This window comes from Heloderma suspectum, chromosome 1 (assembly GCF_057233095.1).
Source record: "Heloderma suspectum isolate Gila_16-S chromosome 1, 16-S_ref, whole genome shotgun sequence".
Lineage (NCBI taxonomy): Eukaryota > Metazoa > Chordata > Lepidosauria > Squamata > Helodermatidae > Heloderma > Heloderma suspectum.
Window position 1 is genome coordinate 108,397,475 of NC_139458.1, and position 21,192 is coordinate 108,418,666.

The following is a 21,192-nucleotide window of genomic DNA, read 5'->3' on the forward strand; positions in this document are numbered from 1 at the left end:
ATCATCCCTCCCTCCCCCTTTCCATCTGGGATTCAGGACGCCCAGTTGCAGTACAAGAAGGACAGGATTCCGCTCCTACCGAAGAGCGGGATCTCACCGCAGAAACAACTCTCTCCACTAAAGCATGATGGCAGCGGCGGGACCTCCTGATTTTTTCTCTCTACCTAGCCCTTGGCGATAGACAGCAGCCGCCGCCTCTTCCTCTATTGCGTTCGATCACCCCTGGAGGAGATTAGAGCGGAGAAGCGAGCGCCGGTACGGCTCCACTTCGGAACACTCCGGCCTCCCCCGGAATGTTGAGAGGTCGGTGAGCGCCGCCCTCGGAACGAATGTAGGCCAATAGGAGCGGCCTCGGCCTGTAGGCACCGCCCCCTTCCCCTGCCACCAGGCCGCTAGGAGGCAGCGGTCCTCCGGCCATTCTCGGAGACGCGCTTGCGAGCCCGGCGGGCGCTATGGCTACCGTGAAGGAGAAGGCGGCAGCTTTGAATCTCTGCGCGGTGTACAGCCCGGCCAACAAGCCCCCAGGTAAGGGCGGCGGAGCTGAGCGTTAGCGGGAAGGGGCGCCTGTGAAGGGCACATGGCCGGCCGGGACGGGGCTGTAAGCGGCTATTTGCAGGGGCAGAGCGGCAGGGAGGACCGCCCCTCCTCGGGCTCCCCTGCTGGCGTTTCGGGCCAGGTCGAGGGCAGAGGCAGGAGCACTCAGACGAGAAGCACGCCCCGCTTCGCTTTTAATGGATGGACACATTCAGGCCCGTAGCTGTACCGCGCGGGGGCGCCTCTTTTTCTCTCTCCCGCCCCCTCCCCAATTGCGTTTCAGTAGGTCTTGAGGTCTTTCTCCCAGCTGGTGATGGGGGGCGGCGGCGGGGCAGAGTTTTCTCTCCCTCGAACGGTATCTGGCTGTCCACCGCTGGAGACAGAATGCCGTGCTAACCGGACGATGAACCTTTGGTCTGGTCCTCTTGCACAACTCCGAAGCTTCTCCTCTTGCCCTCGCTTATCTTCTGGGAGAGCGTTCGCTTCAGCCCGGGTGGAAAGGCCAACTGGCATTCCACGTCTGGTGTCTGCTGCTCCTCGTCCGGAGGGTGACTACTTCTCCTCCGTCAACTCGGTTGCTCTGGTGCTAAAGTGAAGTGGCGTGAACACGCAGGTTTGCCCCTGGGGCTCTGCTGGCTGAAGTGTCGGTGTGCTCTCAGCATAGGCTTCCCTCCACCCCTCCTCCCAATTCTGGTATGTTTGATGTTTTCCTGACCTGCCACCCGGCTGAGTCAATGTGCAGAGCTGGTTGGCTGCTTCTCTTATTGACTTTATTTCAAAGGTTGGCTGGAGTCTCTCTGGTAATGTTATTCAAGAAGAGAAGCCTTTCCATGGGGAAATTATTCTCTCTTGCTTTACACCCACCTTTTTGCTTTAGTTCCATGAAAAGCCATCTCTTTTAATAATGAAAATAAAAAGATGTTTGTCCATTCTTCCCCCATACTTGAACTACTCACTGATGGCTAGAGGCATTGTTAATCAGCATGTTGCATGCTTTCCTTGTGTGGTATTTCCTGCCACTTGTAAAAACCATTAATAAATTGCTGTTTACATTTAAGTGTGAAAACCTCCACCTTTGCTGTGTGACCCCCTTTGGGAAGTACAAATGTGTAAGTGTGTGGAAGCCAGTCCCTGGTGAACCCTTTCCTGGAGATGATATACTTTCCTCCCAGTTTGGGTAGCTCACTGGGACACTGGCACAACCCAAATGTTGCTAACAAACATTGTTATCCCTGGGGTCTATTTGGCCTCCATAGCAGCAAGTGCTGTACTATGTATGTTACTGTACTGTAGATATCAAAATAGAGAATGGAACTGTTATTTTATCTAAGCAGAATGTATCCAGCCATACTGGGTTATCTTCAATGTTAGTCCTACCTAGAGTAGACCCATTGACATGAGTGAGACGTAAGTTAGACTGACATTGGATACAACCCATTAATTTTACTGTCCTGATATGTATAGTATTAGAGATCCCATTTAGGTGTTCCAAGGAGAAGCTTTCACACCGCCCAACCTGGTGTCTCAACTGAGTATGATTATTCCACAGGAGCATTTATATTTGTGGCTCACTTCTGAATTTTACACACCGACTATTGTCATAAACAATTAAATGGGAGTGAGTACTGAGTAAATACATCAAAGGTACTTGTACCATCCTGTATAGATGACTCGGCTATAATTATAAGGTACAAATAGTAACCACAACAGATGTTATGAGAATTCACTGCTTTCCACCCCCCAACTTCAGTCTTGAATGTGTGCAAGAGGTTCCCCCAACCTCCTCCCCATTTTAAATGACACCCATGCATAGTACTGAAGTATCTAGACTGTAATTTTCTTCAATGTGTTCATATACTGTTTTTCACAATACTTTACCACAATACCATGGCTACTTTTTTTTTTTAAGTATTTTTAATGGACTGGAGGTTCTGGGTATTCAAACTGCTGCATGTGGTGCTTGTGCTCTATTACTGAGTTGTGCGTCCTAATAATACAGTTTTTTTAAAAAGTCTGTGCAAAGTATGGATGTGAAGAAAGCTTGAGGAAATGAGTGGCTCTTTAATAGCAGGCTGCTTTGCGTGGGCACCAGCATTTGTGTTGTTTGCTAATGACCAAGTTGTATTTCAAGATAATATCCATTTATATAATGAAAAAGGCCAGCTGTATACAGAGGGTGGGGTCCAGATTTAGTTGTACTTAGAGCAGACCCATTGAAATAAAGAGGCTAAATTAAATCTGGATCCAACCCAGTATATTCAGGAAGAAGCCTATAGCCATTTGATCAGGAGACATTCAGCAGTACAACAGCCTCCAGCCATTTGTCAAAAAATCAAATCGCTTTATTCCGTGGGAATGTGGGAACGTGACTATTATAATCTCCAGCACCAGCCACTAGAGGGAGATCTTGCTAATGCCACCAACAAATGAGAGGGATGACAGCTTTTCAGGCAAACAAATATTACCTTGGTAGATTATGTACACTTCTGGAAGGGATTCCTAAAAATCTTGGCTAAGTCCATCTTCAGCTTCCGGAACTAAAACATATTTGGTGATACTTCTGCATTGCTTCTTCAGGCTTCAGCTTGGCACAAAGACCATTTGGAGCCACGTACGTCTGGAGCAGCATTATCAACACACTTCGGGCTCAAGTCGAAGTGAAAAAGCGGCGTCAGAACCTGAAATGTCATCGCGACTGTTTTATTGGCTCTGATGCAGTGGACGTGGTCTATGCCCATCTTCTCCAGAACAAATACTTTGGGGATGTGGATATTTCCAGGACTAAAGTCGTGAGAGTGTGTCAGGCGTTGATGGACTACAAAGTGTTTGAGGCTGTTCCTACCAGCGTCTTTGGAAAAGACAAACGGCCTGTGTTTGAAGATAGCAGCTGCAGCCTCTATAGGTTCCCAAATGCAGCTAGCCAAGTGGATAGCCCCATTGGGAAAGAGTGTGGCCATTTTATACGTCAGAGGTTAGTTCCAAATGAATCGCTGAAGATGGGGAAGATGCATTTTTCTTGTACTACTGTGTACATAGTCTAATTCAGGAGTGTTGAACCTCAAGCCTGTGGGCCAAATCCAGCCTGCTCGGAGCCCAGATCTAGGGTTCCCTAGGCGCTCATGTGCCTTTACCCTGGGCACCGACCAGTTCGTGGTTTCCCAGCCTTTCTGAGTTCTCCCCACCCTATTCTAAAAGGTTGAAATGCCTCTCCTAAGGCTTAGTTACTGGCAATCAGGGTTGATAAAAATCAATGGTTTGTGTATGTGTGTTTTTTAATAAAAACACAGATTTTAAAGAATTTAAATTGGATTTTTTGGTTTACATCAAATTTTGAAATTTTCTTAAAACAATTAGTTAAAGAAGAGCCTAGGTCAATGATATCATCATGAATGCTAATTATACAAGTTCTAATTATACTCTATGAATACGTTAACAGCAGTTTATGGAGATGGGAGATAACCTGATCAGTCCTATTCTGCACTGCAGGTGGTGTGCAGAACTGTGCGCTCTCTCTCTCGCGCGCTCTCTCTCCCCCCCCCTTGCCTCTCTCTAAGTGCAAAGACAGAGAAGGTCAATGAATAGAGAATCTGGGGAGATGGAGTCGATCTGAACTAGGAGGAGGAGTCTGGATAGAAATGCAAAGGACAGGGTAGGGGAATGGAAAGTGAAACCAAAAGTGCACAGAACATATTTCATGCAATCCTGACTCCTGAGGAAACTTCTGCTGCATGTATCCTCCACTGTGTACCTACTTCCTAATGAAACCTACATCTCTGAATATACGTTATGGTTACATTAAACAATAATGTACTTCTACTAAAAATGATGATTACATAGAATCTTCCTCACTAGTGATTTAAACTGTGATTTAAATTATTACAATTGAGTTCTTCAGAGAAGAGATTAAATTATGATTTAAATAAATTTGATTTAAATCAAATCAGCCCTGCTGGCGATAAGAGTTAAAATATGCTGGCATTTTTGCCCCCCCCCATTTTTGCCTTCATCCCCGCCCACCACTGGAATGTGGCCCCTGAGAGCTTCTCCAGAATTGAATTCAGACCTCGGGCTGGAAGGGGGTTCAGAACCACTGGGCTAATTCTAATTGTACTTACTTGGAATTAAGTTCTATAGAGTTCATTGGGACTTTCCTATGGAGACCTGCTAGAATGGAGCCTTGTACCCTAATGTTGTACATGTTTATTCAGAAGTAAGGTCCACTTCTTACTGTGGTTGGATCTGCACAAGCTAGTGCAGTTTTTTCATTTTTAAAAAAATACTGTAACATTAATGGATTCTGTAATTCTGTGCAGTGGCTGCCATTCATAGAACTGTGTACACAGCTTAAAATGGACGGGGGTGGGATCTTGCCATGGAAGGAAAAACTGCAATTATAAACTGTCCAGCCGTCAATGATTGAGGAAGATCTATGTGTTCTTGTGGAATTGGCTGTGGACTTCGCTCAATGGGTTCTGACTTAACTATGCAATACATTAACAGGAATCAAGCTCCACCTCAACCACTTGGTAGAGCTAATCAAACTGCCATTTTTCAGCCTTAGTTCCTCATCTGAATATTGGAAATAACTAAAACCTTGTGAGATAGGCAGGAAAGATTAATGTGATGAGGCCTGTAAACCACTCTGCACAATAAAGATGCTAAAAAAAAGTATATATCAAGGGCAGTATCCAGTGCTGCTGTGACACTAGCGGAAATGAATCCTAGTGCTGGCTAGTGTAACCCCAGAAAACTAACCCAAATTAGAACTTCTGGAATGGGGCAAGTCAGTGGAGTTCCCCAATAGCCAACTCATTCACCAGGTGTAGATGCGATGTACCCAAAATAGCACTAACCATACACAAGAGGTTTGCAGAAGTATGAAGCCAATTAAGTAAAAATTAAGGGAGGGTATTCGTCACAACAGACCAGTGAGGACTGAGCATGCTCAGTGGCCATGGAATACTGACTAGCTGTTATGAGGAAGAAAATGGAAAACTGGTGTGGGAGCAGAAATGGAATGGAGTATCCGAACAAGGACATGGCTGGCTGGGAACCTGAACATAAATTTTCCACATTTGCAGGTCCTGCTTGCTAATAAATATGAATTCTTTCTGGTCAGTACTATTGGTTCATCAGCAGTTATCAGAAAAAGACATTCAATCACATAAGGGACGCAATACAATTAATTAAATAGCAATTCTCTTTTGTTTTTATTGTTGATTTTAAACATATGTTCCTATGTACAATTCCATATGGATAAATCCACTCAAGTTAATGAGATTAGCCATGTGTAACTGGATGCAGGGTTTGTAAAGCTTATGTTGTTTTGATCTAAAGCCTCCATCATTCTGCCTTCATCTATTTGCACTGTTAAATACATTTCCAGCTTCTATTTTGTTTGCCGTATTAATTATAAGGGAATATGACTTGAGATTAAGTGTAGGAAGATTATACAACTTTGAATCCATTCTGTTTATGAAATCCCAGCCTAGAGTGACATGGGAAGAATACCAAGGGCATTATTATTATTTTCAAATCCATAAAATAACCATGTAAAGCAAGTAGCTCTTGCATAATTGCCCCAACACAGAAGAGTTTATAGAGACAGTTTAACTTATCCCTTTGATTTTGATAGGATTTAAATAGGACAAATTTCCACTAGATCGAGGCCAGTGGGTTTGCTGATACCTGCAACTACAATTATTGAGTAAGATTCTATTTGTATCGTTCTAGCTAATTGGAAAGTGATGGATCTGAGAGCAGATGCTCAAGACGAAATCATATGGAATAATTGTGAATAAAGGGGAAATTCTCCTTTCAGTATATTCTTTTTTAGGTGATGTGGAAATTCTGTTTTTGTTACTGTCTGAGTATGGAACTAGGGTATACACGAATGTGGAACACAAGAGTGTGGTCTTATGTATGTGGTGTAAAACGTATGACTGACATGCTTCTTTCTCCTGAGACTTAATTAAAATGACTTGCCAGTTTTCATCAGTAAACCAAGAGACCTCATTTGACTGCACTGTACTCTGTACACAACCCTAGTGGAATAAACTGCGTAGCATTCTGTTGTGCCTCTTTGTTAAATACTAGTAGGGTGTGTGATTTAGGCTGTACTCTTAAGCCCACTTATCTGGGAGTAAGCCCCATTGAACTTTTGAGTAAACATAGATATGATTGCTCTTTAGAAGAATTATGTATTTGGTTATTTAATGCAAAGTAGGGGTTGTATCCCATGTTAGTCCTACTTAGAGTCGACCCACTGAAATGGGTGGGACTTAACTTAGTCATGATATGCACAGTTTTATACAATAAATACAGATCCTGTTTTCTTTGCTAAATGGAGACTCTGGGGAGAATGTAGGCAGAACTGGCTTGTTCTACTGGCTTAGGGCATGTAGCTATCATTTTTAGATTGTTTTATTGTGTTTATTTTTATTTCTATTGTGCTGATTATAGTTTATATTTTTTCTGTTATATTAATTATAGATTTTTGTATTTGTGTGCATAAGTTGTTTTGAGATAGCTTTTTGTGGTGAGAAGCTACTCAAACATACTATTTATTTATTTATTGCAGAATTGCCCCAACCCATGAGAGTTTATAGATACAGTTTAATTTATCCCTTTGATTTTGATACAGTTTAAATGGGACTGCATTTATTTAGGATAAAAAAGAGAATCGGGGGGCGGAGGGGACAGGGAAGGCAACAATCACATACACAGAATTCCAAATTAAATCAAAAAGTCAGTCTAACTTATCTAGTCATATTACTACTTGAATGGAGTCTTGGGCCTCAGAGCCTATGCAGAGTTTATTGCAGAAGGATGGTCTGAGATTGCAACTGGCTTCCACTTAGATGGTATAAAGGAAAAGCTCTAGAAGGAATGAGGGGATCTTTTTTATGGGGATCTCTGCTCTGTAAAAGTGAGCCCCTTTGCAGAGACTGATGGTTGGTTGGTCCAATACCATGACAGCCTCAATTTTTGATGTCAGTGGTTTAGTCAGCAAATCAGAAAATTACCTGGTGGCTGGGCCCCACCTTCTTAATGACAGCAACTTATATCTCAAAAGCCCAAAGTGGTTGGAAACAGTCAGCCTATTCAAGAAAAAGGGTTAAGGTTTTGTTTACATTTTGGATGACAAGGAAGTGAGATAAAGCTAGATAAAACTATTTAAGTTGCCCACCAGGGTGCCCACTGACCAAATACTCTAGGGGCACTGTGGATCTATATTGGAAGTAAGGGTTTGTCACACTGCAAACACAATTCTTGCGGATGCCTGCTATCATTATCATCATCATCTTTATTAACTAGGCTTGCTCAACAAAAGTAACACACAAGATTAGAAGGGCTAGAAAAACTGACAAGCCTATAACCATAGAAATCTGGGTTTATCTTTGAGAAATCTTGTGATTTGTTCTGGAGGTGCAGGCGTTTGAGGGTGGGGAAACACTGGAAGTCTCCCTGTGTTTCCCCACCACATAACGGGGTGAATTGAAGCAAGAAACACATTTATTTGTGGGAGAAGCATTTTTACCACTAGAATTGCTGTTGAGTGAACCCACTTGGGGTTCTAAGGTTCCTCTGGATTCCTTCACTATTTAAGGGCACAGTCCTAAACATGTTTAGGCAGAAAGGAGTCTTACAACTCCCAGCGTTCCCCAGCCAGCCATGTAGGACTTCTTTATGTCTAAACATATATAGGATTGCACCCTAAAGTGCTTTGAGAATTGCCTCATGTGTGAATGTCAACCTAGCTTGTGTTGGGGTTTTTTTTACTGCTGAGATTAATAGGTGGACATCAACATATATAGACTAAAAATCCCCTTGTTTTTGTGATGGAGTGTGGTTTCTGCTATGACAGGGATAGCAGAGATGCTTTTACACTCCTACGCTGAGGCTGCAGTCCTGTGCCCATTTACTTGAAGTCAATGGAACTTAATTTTGAGCAAACATGCATAGAATTGTGCTGACATCTACCTTTCCCACAACGAGCAAATTCCATCTTCCTGACCCCCTATGATGTGCCCTATGCCATTGCCTTGGTGGTTGTCACGCATAATGAAAATTCCCTCTTACCTTGGACTGTGTGGTTGGTTTTTCCAAACATGGAGAAGGACATTAAGCACATAGGAAGCTTTATTTGGGCTTTCTTTTAAAAATAGCTGCACTTCAAATGTGTCCTCCATAACTAGTATAGATACAGATATATATAAAACATTAAAAAAAAATAACTAGTATAGACAAAGGATCCTATGCCACGTACACAAGCTCACAGCCTTGTATCCTGTGCTAAGCCAGAAGACTCCAACTTCTATATTTCAACATCTGTATTTTTGCAATATATGTAAATTAAAGGGAGTGGTGTGGGGAAATCTACCCTGTATTACTCCTGACAGAAATCGGATTATGGCCAGTTGGCTAACTTAAGGTAGGAACACAGAACCTCAAGCCTGGGGGTCACATCTGGCACTCCTGGGGTCCCAGTCCAGCCCTCCAGGGTTCCCCAGATGGCCATTCCACCTTCCCCCAGCCCAACCCCCTTTCCCCCAGGCACCAATCATTGGGTAGTTCCCCAGCTTTTGTGCAGTATTTTCTCCATTCTAAAAGGTTGAAATGCCTCGCCTGAGGTTAAGTTACTGGCAGGAAGGGCTTTAACCTGAATCTGCCTGGACACAATGATCAACCTCTGGGGTCTTCCTTCGAGTGCCTCCTCTGAGGGAGGCTCCGCAGGTGGTGAGAAGGGAGAGGCCCTTCTCAGTGGTGGCCCCCCAACTGTGGAAAGAGCTCCCCACTGAGGCCCGCCTGGCATCAGCACTGTCATCTTTTCAGTGTCAGTTTAAGACTGTCCTGCACTCCCAGGCATTTATTGGCATATGATGGGGCGTTTATGCCAGCCATCTAAAGAAGTCTAGTATTGTACTGAAACTGTTTTTAGCTGTCTAAATTGTTTTAAATTTTGTATATTAAAATGTTTATACTGTATAGTTTGCTGTACTTTTATGCTGTATTTTATTGTCTTATGAATTGCTGTAAGTTGCCCAGAGAGCTTCAGCTATTGGGTGGTATAGAAATGAAATTAATCATCATCTAAAATATGCTGGTATTTTGGCTCAGCCCCTTTTGCCTTTAGCCACACCCACTACGGGAATCTCCCCACCCTGAGCTTCTCCAAAATGGAATTCACCTTTCAAGCTGAAAGAGGTTCAACACTCCTGCCTTAAAACAGACTAATCTGCATTAAATTATCTCTTGAGTATTCCCACTCTCCATTTCTTTTGGGGAGCTTAAATGAATGTATTATTTAGTCCTTCAGCTGAGGCAGTGGTGAGTTCAAAATTCATGTCTAAAGACTTTACCCAACTACCGCTACCAGGACCTTCCTGGATAATGTGCAGATACTTGAATCATCTACTCTTCTTACTTCAGACAGGAGAAAAGAGCATTGCATAGCACACCAGTGAAATCGGGTAGCTTGGAGGATCTCTTGGAAAACTTGAGTCTAAAGCCTGTTTGTTCCTCTCAAGTAAATATATCCTCAAGCTTGTCTCGCCAAGGTAAGTGACGTAAAGAGATCAGAATTGCTTGCAGCAAAGAAATATCTGTCTGGTTTAAAACTGGAGGGACTTGCTCCTTTCGCCTATATTTATTAGAAAATATGGGGCTCAAAACAAAAGGAATACATTGTGTTGCATTTTTGCCTGAATTCTAACGGATGCTTGTTGTCTCCCAGTCATCATAAATCAGATGGCCAATCAGGGCATTGGCCCACGTCAAAAGGAATAGGTGTTTGTTGCACACCTGGAGAGAAGCAAGAAGGACCAGGCAATGATTGTATAGACCAGGAATGGGCAATTCTTGGCCTAATTTTCAAAATTTTCAAAAGCAAACAATTCGCTCAAAGCTCTGGCAAGAGTCATCTTTCCCTTCCCCAGCAGTCCAAGGGGTTGAGGGGGGAGAAAGAAGAGCATGTCAGAGGTAGAAGAAAGAGACAGAGAAAAGGGGTGGCCACACCCACCACTGGCTTTGGCCCTGCATGCTGGTCTCATGCACTCCTCTGATAAGAAGCCCCTGGGGGAATGCAACCCTCAAGAGAAAAAAGTTTCCTCATGCATGGTATATATAAGCCTTCCGCAATGTGGCTGGCTGCGGGATGCTGCAAGTTGTAGTCTAGGACATCTGGAGGACACTGGGTTGGGGAAGCCTGGTATAGACACAGACAGTTCTGCCTGATTCTCCAGCAATGTGCCACTGCCTGCCCTCCCCCAGCTTCTTAGACTAGAGGTAAAACTGCCCCAGGCTACTGTGTTTATTACAGTGGCAATAACTCATACTTTGGACTAGATTTATGGCACAGTTGCTGAAAAGCTTAGCCATCAGTGATACAAATGTTCCATCTTTTTAAAAATAGAGCTGGCTTAAACAAGATGGCTCTAAGATGTTGCTGCCACCTCTCTGATTTTTGTTGTTGACCAAAAGCAAGATCTGAAAATCTAGTACTGCTTAGGAAACGTAGCAAGCAGACAAGTTCTGAGCTTTCAGTTTTGAAATCCCTGAATGTGGCTGGGGCACTTGAAGCTAAGCGCGTCATTGTTCCAGCTCCAACAACTCTAACAAGGCCTTCTTTCTTTATGCATCCTTATTAGCATGATTTATGTGATTGGACCCCTGTCCAGCAAAGATCACTTGCCGTTTACCCAGGAAAGAATGTAATGCATTTCGGATATGTCCAAATCCTTGTTGTTCACTGCATACACTGCTATTGGTTGCCTGTCTGTTGACTCAGATAAAGTATGCTTGAGGTTGACAATTCTGCAGTGAGGTATTAAGTCTCCTAGGCTAAAAAACAAATACTGCAATGTTGGATTACTTTTTCATCTTTAAATAACTTCTGCTAACTAACTTGCTGTTTGGCTTGTGCCTTTCACCCTTCCTAGTTATTAATGAAGTCTGGAGAGAGCAAACAATTGCCCGCCTCCTGCAGCTTATAGATCTTCCACTACTTGACTCTTTACTTGAGTACCAAAAGGGAGCATCCAGATTTCCACAAACAAAGCCAGAATCTGAATGTAGCATCACCAGCAACTACCTGGACCGAGAAATCTTGAAAGCTTTTGGTGACTCCCAGTAAGTAGATATATTCGTATGAGTTGGCAGAGGAAAAGCTGATTTGTAGACAAGGTTTACTTTGTCCCACAGAGCAAATGTCAGTTTTTGGGAAGAAGGTGAGATTTCAACATGGAAAATCGTACTTGGGAAGAAGGGTTATCCTCCCCACTCACAGCCCTGGGATCCCAGGCAAGGGAAAGGGTTATCCTCCCCCCACCCAGCACTGGGGTCCCAGTCCAAATTGTGCCCTCTGCAGCATGTGCTTTCATCTTTCTTTTTAACAAAAGAAGAAATAAAGAAACCACAGTAGTTCCTTTCATGAATCTCCCATAGTGCTTTGCATTCCCCCACCCCCAACCATGGGACTTAGTCATGACTAACTTTACCTAGAGCTGAGCCAGTGTCTCCGAAAATATACAGATGTGGGAATTTTCCTGTCCTAGGGCGGACGAATGGCTGTCGGCAGCAATAGACTGTTTGGAATATCTCCCAGATCCAACGGTGGTTGATGTAAGCCGAAATTTGCCTGATCGACCTGACAAAGCACATGTGGGGAAACTACTGCTGTTTGATGCCATTGGCAAATACTATAGCCAAAAAAAAGAGCCACTCTTAAATCATGCACCTGATATCCACCTTGGAATTGCAGAGCTGCTAGGTAAGCGCAATGAGATTCAAGGAGCACATAACTGCAAAAGACTAAATACTTGATTTGGCCTGCATACCTCTAATAGCGAAGCAAGTGGCCCTGTGAAATGGGTCCATCCAGAGAGAGAATGGGGGAAGTTTTTGCATCCCCATGGGACACCCTAGGTGTTCAGATTACTTTTTTTAAGGAAGGAAAAAATCCCCAATGGCGAACTCACAGTCCTGCGGCTTGCTTCCCTTCCACCTAGGATATAATGGGGTAGAAAAACTGGGGTCAGGAGATGGGGTCCAGGGATGTGCCCCATCTGACACCCGATTCCATTCTCCCAGCTTCTAGGAGTTCTGTCCCCTTCAGAGCTTTGAGTCCTTTAGTTGGGAGTTTGTGACTTGTGACTGGAGGTAGAAAATGCTTCCTCTGATCCAAATTAATCTACTCCAAATACTTTTTAAGGTGTGCAGTGGGCAGACTCCCTAGCAGCTTAAATTTAGAAGATCTTGGAGGTAGGATGTATGCTAATTCCATCCACCCTCAAACTTTCCCATACATTGGTAGAGAGGAGTTACCTCACTTCTCCATGTGCTCTATTGGTGGGTTCAGAAATGACTGCCCTAGATCCCAGCTTGAGCTATTGTGATATAGAGTGGGATAGGGAATTCTTCATGGTCGCCCAACATGTTCTGATTTACTGAGGTTCAGGTTCCAGCGACCAAGATATATACTGTCATAAGTTATATGTCTGGAATTCATACCTAGAAATATGTTCAGATAGTATGGGTAACTGTGGGCAGTATCCAATGCTGCCATGGTGCTAGCTTCCAGATCCGCTCATGAAATGGGAAGCTACCGCCTGCTAGTTAACCCTGAAAACTAGGCCAAAATAGTGCTTCCAGAATGGGGCATATCAGCAGAGGTCATGGAAGGGAGCACCGCTAACACATCCCATTCCAGATGTGCTAGTTTGGGTTAGTTTCCAGGGCTGCATTAGCAAGTGGTAGATTCTCGTTGTGCCAGTGTTCATTTCCACTTGGGCAACATGTTTAGTGCTGATGTGCTGCTAGCCTGGGATACTGCCCAACCTCTTCAGTTTGCTCCTTTCTAGTTCAGTGCTTGAACAATGGGGGAAAGATTGAGGGGAGCCTCAATGAAATTCATGAGCCCTGCTCCCTGATCACTCCCCCGCCCCATTTTTAGCCAGATTGAGCCCGCTTATGGTCTTCTTAAATGCACTAGCTAAGGGGGTAACTTGAGCACTAATCTGGTTCTGCCATGCAAAAGAAGTCAACAGATGACTGAACTTGGCTTTTAATTTTGTCTTCGAGAAAGCACTTTTCACTCCAAGCGACATTATCTGGCCTATCTTTGTAGGCTCTATGGCAGGAAAAAGCTTCAAGGAGGACTGGTGTACTGAACTGGCTTTCAAGCTCTGTTCTGGAGGAAGCCAGAGATTCCCTGGAAATGTGTCCAGGAATTCTCAGTGTTGCCGAAACACCTCAGCTTTCTCTTGAACCATCCATCTTGCCTTTCTCTAGCTAGCACAGCTTAAGGCAGCGATGCCCCGCCCTATGATTCCTCCATTGGAATGGAAATAAGATAAGCCCCTGAATGCCGAGAGCAGTGAAGTTCCTGAGCATGCTAAGCCAGTTGCCCCTACAACCAAATGTCGTCAGGGTAACATCTGCCACATAGTAATTGACCATATTGGGAGCCTTGTGCCCCTTTGTGACTGTTCTGCCTAGTATCAGCTCACCCATTTAGCATCTACAACCCCCTTTTCCAGAAACTGACTGCCATCTCCGTCCACCCTTCTGTTTTCCTGTGGAATTCCTTTTGCAGTAGGGACACATCTTTTGTCTCCTAAAATATAATTGTTCTCAGATTCCTCTGCTTAATGTGCTTCTCAAGAGTTGACTGCTTGGCAGCTACTTTTGCCCGATTCACTCCTGGATCTCTAACTGGGTTCCCTTCCTGTATCCAACCATCTCATGTTTCTGCCTGTTGAATGCCCTACTGAGGCCTGGGCATGCCTGATCTTCCTTTTCGTGAATCTAGCCTACCACTGAGAATTCTACCCCCACCCCTGCCGTTTGTCACAGCAGACTAAAGATAGGTAACTAACCCCTCCGTCCTTGTTCTTCATTCGGCTTTGTCTTGAAGCGTCCATGTTTGTGTTTCGCTCCAGCTCAGCTCAGCTCTGTAACTGATTTTGGCTCACTATCATTCAAGTCATTCTCCGTTTCATTCCCCCATCATCTTTCAAGATAGCTTTCAGCATGAAATCCTTAATTTGGACCTTGTAATGAAGCATTCATAAATTGCTGTCCCCTCCACCTTTCTATTAACAAACATTCTTATTTGTTTAAGTCCTGAAGCTGTTGACCTTGTCGTTCCTTCCCAGAAACGTTGAGGTGAAGCTGTATTATCTAAACCAAAAGTCCCACGTTACACACATTGGCTCCTATTAATTTGGCTAAGGTACTAGTTTTCTGAGCCAGCTCTACCAGATGGATAGCTGTCTGTCCTCAGAGAATAGTGCCAGAGGTTGCAGAGGGAAATGGCTTCCTGGCACCACACTAATTCCCCAGTTATCCATTGTTCCTGAGGTGGTGGTTTCACAGGGCATGAAATCAGGTTCAGATTCATATCAGACACACATGATCAGTTTGAGCAAACATTGTAACAGGCTTGTCCACCACTCTTACCAATTTTCTTCTGCAGTGTGCAGCTTTGGTATATTCTTGGACATGCCCTCTATTGATACAATTATGTGTCCTGATAGGCCTGGCCACTGTCCCATGTGAACTGAGTGTGCACCCTACAATCCTCTGTAACATATGGGGGCCCTGTGGGAAACATGCAAAGGTTCCTCAGTAAGACATGTTCATATGGGAGAGGTTCCCTCAAGGTAGAACGTTTGAAAAGCATTGGTCTAGTATGGTCCCTACCCAGTGCTACCTCTCCTATGAACATTTGGAGGTCATGTGTATTACAGTTGCATGAATTCTTTATCATGACTGTGCCTGATTATAGCTAATCTCTGAAGCTAAGCATACCAAAGTTTGGCCAATATTTGGATATTCATGGCCTGAAGACCTCTCACTTTTACTGCTTTGAGCTCTTTGAAGGAAGGGTGGGAAACGACCTTAAACGAATAATAGAAATGTATAAAATTATTGGATCTTGGCAAGGATTCTATACTAGTGCTGCTGTGCCTGCCTGCCTTCAACGCCCAGCACTGTGCAGTTGGATCTTGGGTGCTCTTCTTATACAAGTAAATTTTGGATATGGTTTTTGTGGTATTGCCTTCATAACCAATGTCACTGAAAAGCAAACTAGCCTGGCTACATGCAAAATAAGCAGATGAGTTCTCTGTCAACAATCTGTCAAAACTGATTATTATTTTACAGCTGACAAATAGGGGTGGAGTGCAATAGGAGGCCCTTCTGGAGCACTGCAGTGTTGATGATCTTGCTAAGCATCTTATTTTTAGCAAGAAATAGAAGAGCAGGCCAGTTAGCTGGTGGTGGTATACTGAGAGCATCTACATTATTTGGCTGTGGTTGCAGACATTTATTCCTGTGCCTTTGTGGCAGGAGTTTCTTCTTCATATGCTCTTACAAAAGCCTAGGGCTGAAGCTTATATTCACAGGTATGTGTATTATTTTGTATCTTCAGCAAGCAGCATTCCTGTTCACCAAGGCAGACAAAACTAGTGAGGAAGATATGTATTGATTTAAAATAATTTTAAGCCCCTTTAAAGAGTAAAACAGGGTAATGGTAATCTTGACCTCTTTCACCAGCAATTTCTAGTTTTGATATGTAGCCAGGCTGTTAAAAATTAGAGGGGGCTGAAGGAGACTGATACTGAAAACAACACGAACACAGTTATGTACTGCTAGACTAATAAAGCCAACTTATTTAGATGGCTTACAAATATTCAAGCCAATACAGCTGGTGAGTCTTCTAGATACCTTCTCTGCTGGCCAAGCAAAAGAGGAACTCTGGAGGCATTAGTTGACTCTTATGGTGTCTTTAAAGGATATTGCACGACAAGTTTCTACTGGTCTGACACCTGTATGTTAATCCCTGCCATTGGGGCCATAGTCATTGCATCTTGAGCCTAGGAGGCAGGTGATATGTCTGTCTTAAACAGTTATCCATCTCCAAATATGGTGTTTGGTAGGGATAGGTTCTTTTCCCCATAGTTCAGGATAGACAGGACAAAAGTCTTGTATATAAGAACATAGGAACGTAAGAAGAGCCATGCTGGATCAGACCAAGGGTCCATCTAGTCCAGCATTTTGTTCACACAGTGGCCAACCAGCTGTTGACCAGGAACCCACAAGCAAGGCATGAGCGCAACAGCACCCTCCAGCCCATGTTCCCCAGCAACTGGTGTACATAGGCTCACTGCCTCTGGTACTGGAGGTAGCACATAGCCATCAAGACTAGTAGCCATTGATAGTCTTTTCCTCCAGGAATTTGTCTAACCCCCTTTTAAAGCCAAACTGGTGGCCATCACTTTGTTGTTGTTGTTGTTCAGTCATTCAGTCATGTCCGACTCTTCGTGACCCCATGGACCATAGCACGCCAGGCCTTCTTGTCCTGCACTCTCTCCCGGAGCGTGCTCAAGTCCATATTCATTGCATCGGTGATGCTATCATGGCCATCACTACTTCCTGTGATAGAGAATTCCATAGTTTATGCGCTATGTGAAGAAGTACTTCCTTTTATCTGTCCTGATTCTCCCACCAATCAGCTTCATAGGATGACCACGGGTTCTAGTATTTTGAGAGAGGGAGAAAAATGTCTCCCTATCCACATTCTCCACACCATGCATAATTATATCAAATTGGTGAACCAGTCCTAAATAAGCCGAGAGAAACAGTTCTTAAGAGAGCAATCCTATTGCTCCTAGACAACGTCTGGGGTGTCATAGGATGCTGCAGACCTCCTCTTCCGCGCCCGTAGATAGAGCTACGAGCATGGAGAGGCGATACGATTGCGAATCTGGAACTATACCCTCGCAAAAGAAGTTGGAGAGAGAGAAAAGGCCTGTCTAGCTGTTTTTTGCAATTTCAATGTAGGAATAGAAGCAAGATCACCTCCATCTTCCTCTCACTGCCTGGCTCTTGCTGGCAGGATATAGTATAGCTGGAGGGTTTCAAACTCGGAGCCTTCTGTCTATCGAGAGTGCAACCCATAGGATTGTGCTTTTAGTAGTTGAAGGAAATGACAACCTGTGCAGAATCTGTTTAAAGGAGGGGGTGGGTGGAAAAATATCCATTCAGGGGCCAAATTTCTAGATGACTAGCAAATTTCTAGATAACTTGCAATATTTTTCAGCAAGCAACTACTTTCTGGTATTTAGACTTATGGAGTGAAAACTCATTTCTAAAATTTTGCATACTATTGCTTAATAATGATGTGTTTTACTAGCAAACCTAGCAAGTTTGTGGTGCTGGCAGTTGTATTTAAATAGACAAGCAATATAATGCAGGTGTTTATCATAAACTGTATCATTCTTTGTTTTCTTCCAGTTAATGGAAAGACTGATCAAGCTTTGGAAGCAATTCAGCTCTACTTGAAGTTGCTGGATAGCCCAACACGAGAGGAGTTCAGGAGGCTACTTTACTTCATGGCTGTTATAGCTCAGAATTCCGAGCTGAAGCTGCAAACAGAGGCAAGTGCGATCACTTGGGGGGCCCTTTCAATGCTACCTTGAGTGACAGGAGATTGGGAGTCACCAGAGCACAGCTCCTTCCTGTGCCACTTGTTAATGTTGGCAATCTAAAAATATGTGGCAGCACCCCAAGCCATAATGCCTTCCCATAGCAGAATCACCTCTGAGTTACAGCAGCATGGAAGTGAGAAGGGGACACAGCATGGGTCTCTCCTACATGACTTTGGACTCCCAATGTTACCAAGCAGTGCAGGAAGGAGTCACACTGTAGTGGCTCCCATATACCAGTAAAGTTAACACTGGAAGGAGCTCTTAGGTGTTGATTCTAAGCACACTTGTGTATACATTCTACTAAAATCAATGAACCTTACTTCATATCATATTTAGAACCACTTGCATCCACATGATATCCAGTGGGCTATTTACTTAGAACTATATAAAACCTGTGCCCGAAAATGAAGGATAGATGTTCTAGTTAATTAGATATGGCAAATGAGCTTGGAAGGGCAGTATGAAATGTTCATTAACAATTTTTCTCCCTCTCCTAGAGTGACAACCGAATGATTGTGAAAAGAACTTTCTCTAAAGCTATAGTCAATAATAAAAATTTATCTAAAGGAAAAACAGACCTTCTGATTTTGTTCTTGGTGGACTATCAAAAAGATGTCTTAAAGGTAAGTACCTGAAAGTCCATCTTTCTGTCGCCTCCCCCCGAGCTTGTAATTGAGTAATCTGCCCAACTGTTAATGACTGACAGCATTTATTTTATTTGCTTTACTCAAGATTCCAGGCACATTGCATAAAATGGTTAGTGACAAGCTTGTGGCTATAAAGCATGGGAGAGATGCCAGCCTGAATACAGGTAAACTTTATTTTAATAACCTTTTAGGGTGCAATCCTATCCAGATAGGTGGCGGCCTCTGAACTCAGAGGCGACTGCCTATCCAATACAGGGTAGGACAAGCATAGAGGGGATTATTCCCTCCGTGCTCCTCCTGCCCTGCATTTTCGGCTAGACAGCCAATCACGGAGGGCTGAGTGGGGAAGGAGGCTTCTGTATAACACATTGGATACAGGCATTTCTGCCCTCCCCGCCCCAGAACGCCCCCAGACATGCCCCTTTTTGGCCACTCCACACTTCTCTTGTGAGCGCGGAGGATGGGGGAGGCAGCACGGAAGTGAGGGGAGGTTGGTTCTCCAGGAACCGACCTCGAAGCGCCGGCTCCGAGGTCAGTTCCCAGAAAACAAGGTATCCTGTGGCCGTCTAGCAACTGTCTAGCGGCCATGGGATTGCTCCCTCAGTCACTTTGATAAGTTGTTGATGTTTATTGTGTGCCACAGTTCAATGTGGAAATGCGACATATAAATGTACTAAACTTCTAAAGAAATATCTTATACACCTGGATTATTTTATATTTTAAATATCATTTATATATGGGCTTATGAATCCAAAAGTTAATCAACTAGACCGAGATGCAAACTCTTGTATTGGTCGAGAGTGTGAACTGGAAACCCTTGGTCTAAATCTCTCTTCCATCATGAACTTGCTAGGCGGTCTTAGCCTTCGGACATTATCTGTGAAATGCGGGTAATAACAGCCTCCCCTCAAGAATTGTCATATTGATTGCAGATGTGTGAATGCAGTATGAACACTTAGGAAAAGCTCTATAGAATACCAAGAATTACTACTTCATTTTTATTAATAGTTTTTAATGCTTGCTTTAGGATATACTTTCTGCCAGAGGCTTGATGAAAATGAGTATCACTATAGTGCCAAGAAGACTACAAAAGAGGAACTTTTATCTTTGTTAAAAACTATTGATGAGGACTCTAGTCTCTCTGCCAAAGAGCGAAAGAAGTTGCTAGATCAATTCTACACTAGTAATCCAGCTATCTTTTTGCAGTATTTCGCTGAGAGAACTACTGATGAGGCTGTGTAATTTTAGGCCTGGTAGACATGATGGGTGCTATAGCTTTTGGAAATAATTATTTTGTATCTTTTTAGAGCTTTTGTATTCGTACTTAAATAAAACTGTTTTGTAAATATGGATGAAATCCCCTGTAATAACACTATTTAAAAACAATTAAAGCTGCTGATTGGTAATCTGTTCTTGTTCAGAAATACTCTCAATTCTCTCTATTTTTCTTTTAATACTGGGATGGGGAGGGAAGTTTAGGTCAAGTGTATACAAGCTTCCTTATCACAGTTCTGTTCAAAACACTTCCACATTTCTGAAAATTGGTGAAATTTTCTTCTAGAATGTTGGATCTCTTTTCACTGCCACTGTCTGGACTATAACAAGTGATTTCTCTTTGCAAAACAATTCTAGGTGGATCTTGAACTAACAGGGTACTGCAGCCACTTGACAACTGTATAAATAAATACCTGCAAGAGTGTGTCTCCTTTTATGTTCACACTGGTATGTGTATTTAACTCCTAGGAACACATTGTCTTCCCTCAAACTCTAAAGCAGCAATCATCTGTCCACTTACTTGTGCATAAGGCCCATTGAATACAGTGGGATTCAGAGTAAACATAAATAGAATCAGGCTATGTTGCAAAAAGCCCAATGCTTGTCTTGTCTAGTTCACATGATCCTTGGGCATATATCTAGCCCCTTGTTGTCTGTTCAACTTAATTGTATTTGGTAGTGGCATGTTTAAATGCAGTTTATGCCCATGGCAAAAGGTCCAGGTGACTGCTTTGCTAATAGCACAACATCAACATTGATGAAGTGTCAACTCAGAAAATAAGCAGCCAGCAATATGGTCAAGGGTTGTGTAAACTGCTCCTGTACTTGGATGCCAAGTGGCTAAAAAGGAGAGTTTGTGATTCTTAGATGAAGTCACCATTTCCATCAGAATCACTAATGAACTCTTGTTACAGGCTTGTCTGTTTCCAGCTATAAAACTGCAGACAATGGTGATCTGGAATGAACAGTATATTAAAAGTTTTTTAACATGGTCACTGTCTATGGAACATCTACATAAATCTGCAGTAGAAACTGCGAGACTGTGGCATAAGAGGTTTCTATGTACCGTCTTTGATTAAAGAGAGCAGTTGTAAATCATCATTGGTGCCAAACAACCACTTCTGCCCTTACATGGAGACAAGAATTGCGTCAGTGCAAAAAGACTGTTAGTAGATGTTGTTGTGTTTTACAATGGGAACGTAAGGCTAATTGCATTCTTAAACAGGCCAGGTATGCATAAAATT

At 43.3% G+C, this 21,192-nt stretch overlaps 1 protein-coding gene across 1 annotated transcript; it reads left to right on the forward strand.

Annotated features, from left to right (window-relative positions):
- Positions 1–375: 375 nt before the first annotated feature.
- Positions 376–20,104, forward strand: DEPDC7 (DEP domain containing 7). The gene is made up of 9 exons (XM_084828165.1): positions 376–525; positions 3,112–3,505; positions 9,967–10,094; positions 11,475–11,664; positions 12,090–12,304; positions 17,833–17,975; positions 18,524–18,649; positions 18,759–18,837; positions 19,701–20,104. Exons 1-9 carry the CDS (start codon positions 453–455, stop codon positions 19,913–19,915), a joined length of 1,563 nt encoding a protein of 520 aa, XP_084684291.1. The 5' UTR covers positions 376–452; the 3' UTR covers positions 19,916–20,104.
- Positions 20,105–21,192: the final 1,088 nt, after the last annotated feature.

Excerpts from the sequence above, each read along its gene's own strand:
- DEPDC7 (XM_084828165.1), top strand. The coding sequence starts at position 453 with ATGGCTACCGTGAAGGAGAAGGCGGCAGCTTTGAATCTCTGCGCGGTG. Across the intron at positions 526-3,111 it reads CCCGGCCAACAAGCCCCCAG|GCTTCAGCTTGGCACAAAGA; the intron begins GTAAGGGCGGCG and ends TTGCTTCTTCAG. Across the intron at positions 3,506-9,966 it reads GGCCATTTTATACGTCAGAG|ACAGGAGAAAAGAGCATTGC; the intron begins GTTAGTTCCAAA and ends TTCTTACTTCAG.